Here is a 2,500-nt window from a genome sequence, read left to right on the forward strand (position 1 = left end):
TAGTAACTGTTGAGGAATTAAACTGGTATGAGTGGGTTGGAAGCGTACAGAGAAAAGTGAAAATTCATCGTCATGTGCTAACGTCCTCCACAGAACCTTGAATTTGGTAATTTCACGTCGTCATTTAGGAGATGACGGCAAAGAAATGAACCAAAATGTAAAACGCACGTGCAGAGCGTGCAGGGCCATTGTTTTTGCTCACTAAACCTATTGTTTTGTACCGTCGTCGTTGCCGTCGGCGTCGTCGTTTCGTAAGCTCCCTATTAATAGGGAGCTTAAGCAACGACAACGGCGACGGCAACGAGAACGTCACAAATTTGCATATTTAGAGGGTAAAAACAATAGCTTTGCACGCCCTGCACGTGCGTTTTTCACTTTTGTCCATTTCGTTGCCGTCGTCAGCAAAACAACAACGTGAAATAGCCAAGTTCTTGGTTTTATGAAGAACGTCAGCACTTGAGGATAAATTTTCATTTTCTCTCCTGAAATTGAGTGCCGTTCCGACTGGTGTCATCTTTGAGGAATTACCACACCCTTGTCATATTAAAAACGTTGAAATAGTCACGAGGCGATTAAAATAACGCAAATTTATATTTTGAGATGACGTTCTCGTTGCCGTCGCCGTTGTCGTTGCTTAAGCTCCCTATTGACAGTATGACGACTTTTCCCATCTTTCAAAGCCGATAAAAAAGTGAAACTTCATTTAAAAGGTTCTAAAAGCAACACGATGTATTTGGTATGATTGTGAAGAATAAATTAAGTGCAAATGTGATTTGAGGAGAAAGGCACTTTCAACCTAAACCGGTTGCGGTTGAAACAGTTGATCCCAATAGAACGCGACCTAAATTCGAACATACTTAATTGACCACTCCCATAGGGACTTCTCAGGGTCAATGAAACATATCATTGCTAACACAGAAGAACAATGACTTGGATTGATCGCGAAATTATCACAATATCGGGAAATGCAATTTTAGAAAACGTTCTCGTTGTCGTCTTCGTTGTCCTTACTTAAGTTCACTAATGGGGAGCTTAAGCCAAAACGACGGCCACGTCTACCTCGACGGTGACGTTAGCTAAAAATAGTATTTCCCGCCAGCGTAATAATTTTTCGATTATTCCAAATCGCTCTGAATGCAAAGTGTGCATCAATATACTGAAAATTTATCGTCGGCTCTTTCGCGTCCACCACATAACCTGAAATTTGGGGTCATGTCGTACCTCACTAAACGGGCTTCAGGATTAGCGAAAAAACATGAGAACAAACAAAGGTAACAATGGTTTAGCTCAGAAAACAATAGGAAGTACGACACTATACTGCCGATGAAACATAGTGTTCAACAAGAGGTACGACCCTATCTTAAATTAGCCAATGAAACATAGTGTTCAACAAGAGGTACGACCCTATCTTAAATTTGGTCATTTCACGTCGTTGCCAAGGCGAGAACGGCAAAGAAATGTATCAAAATGAGTAACGCACGTGCGCAGCGTGCCAAGAAAGCTCCTTAAATCTCATAGCATGCTGTCAACTGCGACCATACCCTGTCATACACTGTTTACTTCAAAAGTCTTTGTATAAAAAAAGAAAAAAAAAACAATAAACTAGTATATTAAGTAGCAAGATAAAGTTTGCCGGGTTGTTGAACCTCCCCGTTGCAGTTGGGGAATGTGTGCCTAATCCCAGGGTTTCTTTTTTGCGCACACAGTTCCTTCAAGCCCGTGATGCCTGGCTTCAGAGCGTTCTTGCTTCGATTCCATCAGACGACCCCTATTATCACATCACCAAGACTATCGAGACCAGCCGTGTGCACCTCTTTGACATTGTCACTCAATATAGAGCAATATTCTCCGATGATGATCCAATATTGTCCATGGAAAACGAAGACAGTCCAATGTATGGAAACCTGTTCCACTGTTGGATTGTGCAGAAGGTACGTCTTTGATGTTATTTTTAAGGACCGTGCCTACTAATTCAAAGATATTTTTGCCCCGGTTTATGATTATGCAGGAAATGTAGATCTTGACAAGTGTCATTGAAATCCAAAAAGAAAATTGGGGGTAACAATGCATTTTTGAGAGATAATGAAGCTTAAATTTGAGAAAGAACGCCACACATTGCTTTGTATTTTAAAGCATTTTACAAATATTATTCATGAATTATCTTGGAAAAATGCGTGATTACCCCCAATTTTCTTTTTGGATACCAAGACTACTTACTAAGATCTACTTTATCCGGATAGTTTTAAACCGCGCAAAAATATCCCTGTATAAGTGAGCATCACCGATAGGAAACTCGAGTATCTCCAGATGCGCAGAACGTATGCGCAATAACAATAGTAGGCACCGTCCTTAATACCTCTGAAGTGAACCAAATGAATTTCGAGTAACATACGTACATACTTAATTCACCTAGATCCCCAAGCAGAAATCTCTTTTCTTTTTGCGTTCACTGGGCTGACGATTACGGGAAAAGAGGCCTCTGCCGTGGGTCGAAACTCAC

The 2,500-nt window shown here is 40.8% G+C and overlaps 1 protein-coding gene across 1 annotated transcript in view; it reads left to right on the plus strand.

Annotated features, from left to right (window-relative positions):
* Window positions 1-2,500, plus strand: part of LOC137983313 (conserved oligomeric Golgi complex subunit 8-like) — a 24,293-nt gene that overhangs the window by 12,709 nt on the left and 9,084 nt on the right. Inside the window, exon 7 of the mRNA XM_068830520.1 lies at window positions 1,707-1,931. Within this exon, the coding sequence (XP_068686621.1) occupies window positions 1,707-1,931 (225 nt within the window). The remainder of the gene's footprint in view (window positions 1-1,706; window positions 1,932-2,500) is intronic.

This window comes from Montipora foliosa, chromosome 13 (assembly GCF_036669935.1).
Source record: "Montipora foliosa isolate CH-2021 chromosome 13, ASM3666993v2, whole genome shotgun sequence".
Classification (NCBI taxonomy): Eukaryota; Metazoa; Cnidaria; class Anthozoa; order Scleractinia; family Acroporidae; genus Montipora; species Montipora foliosa.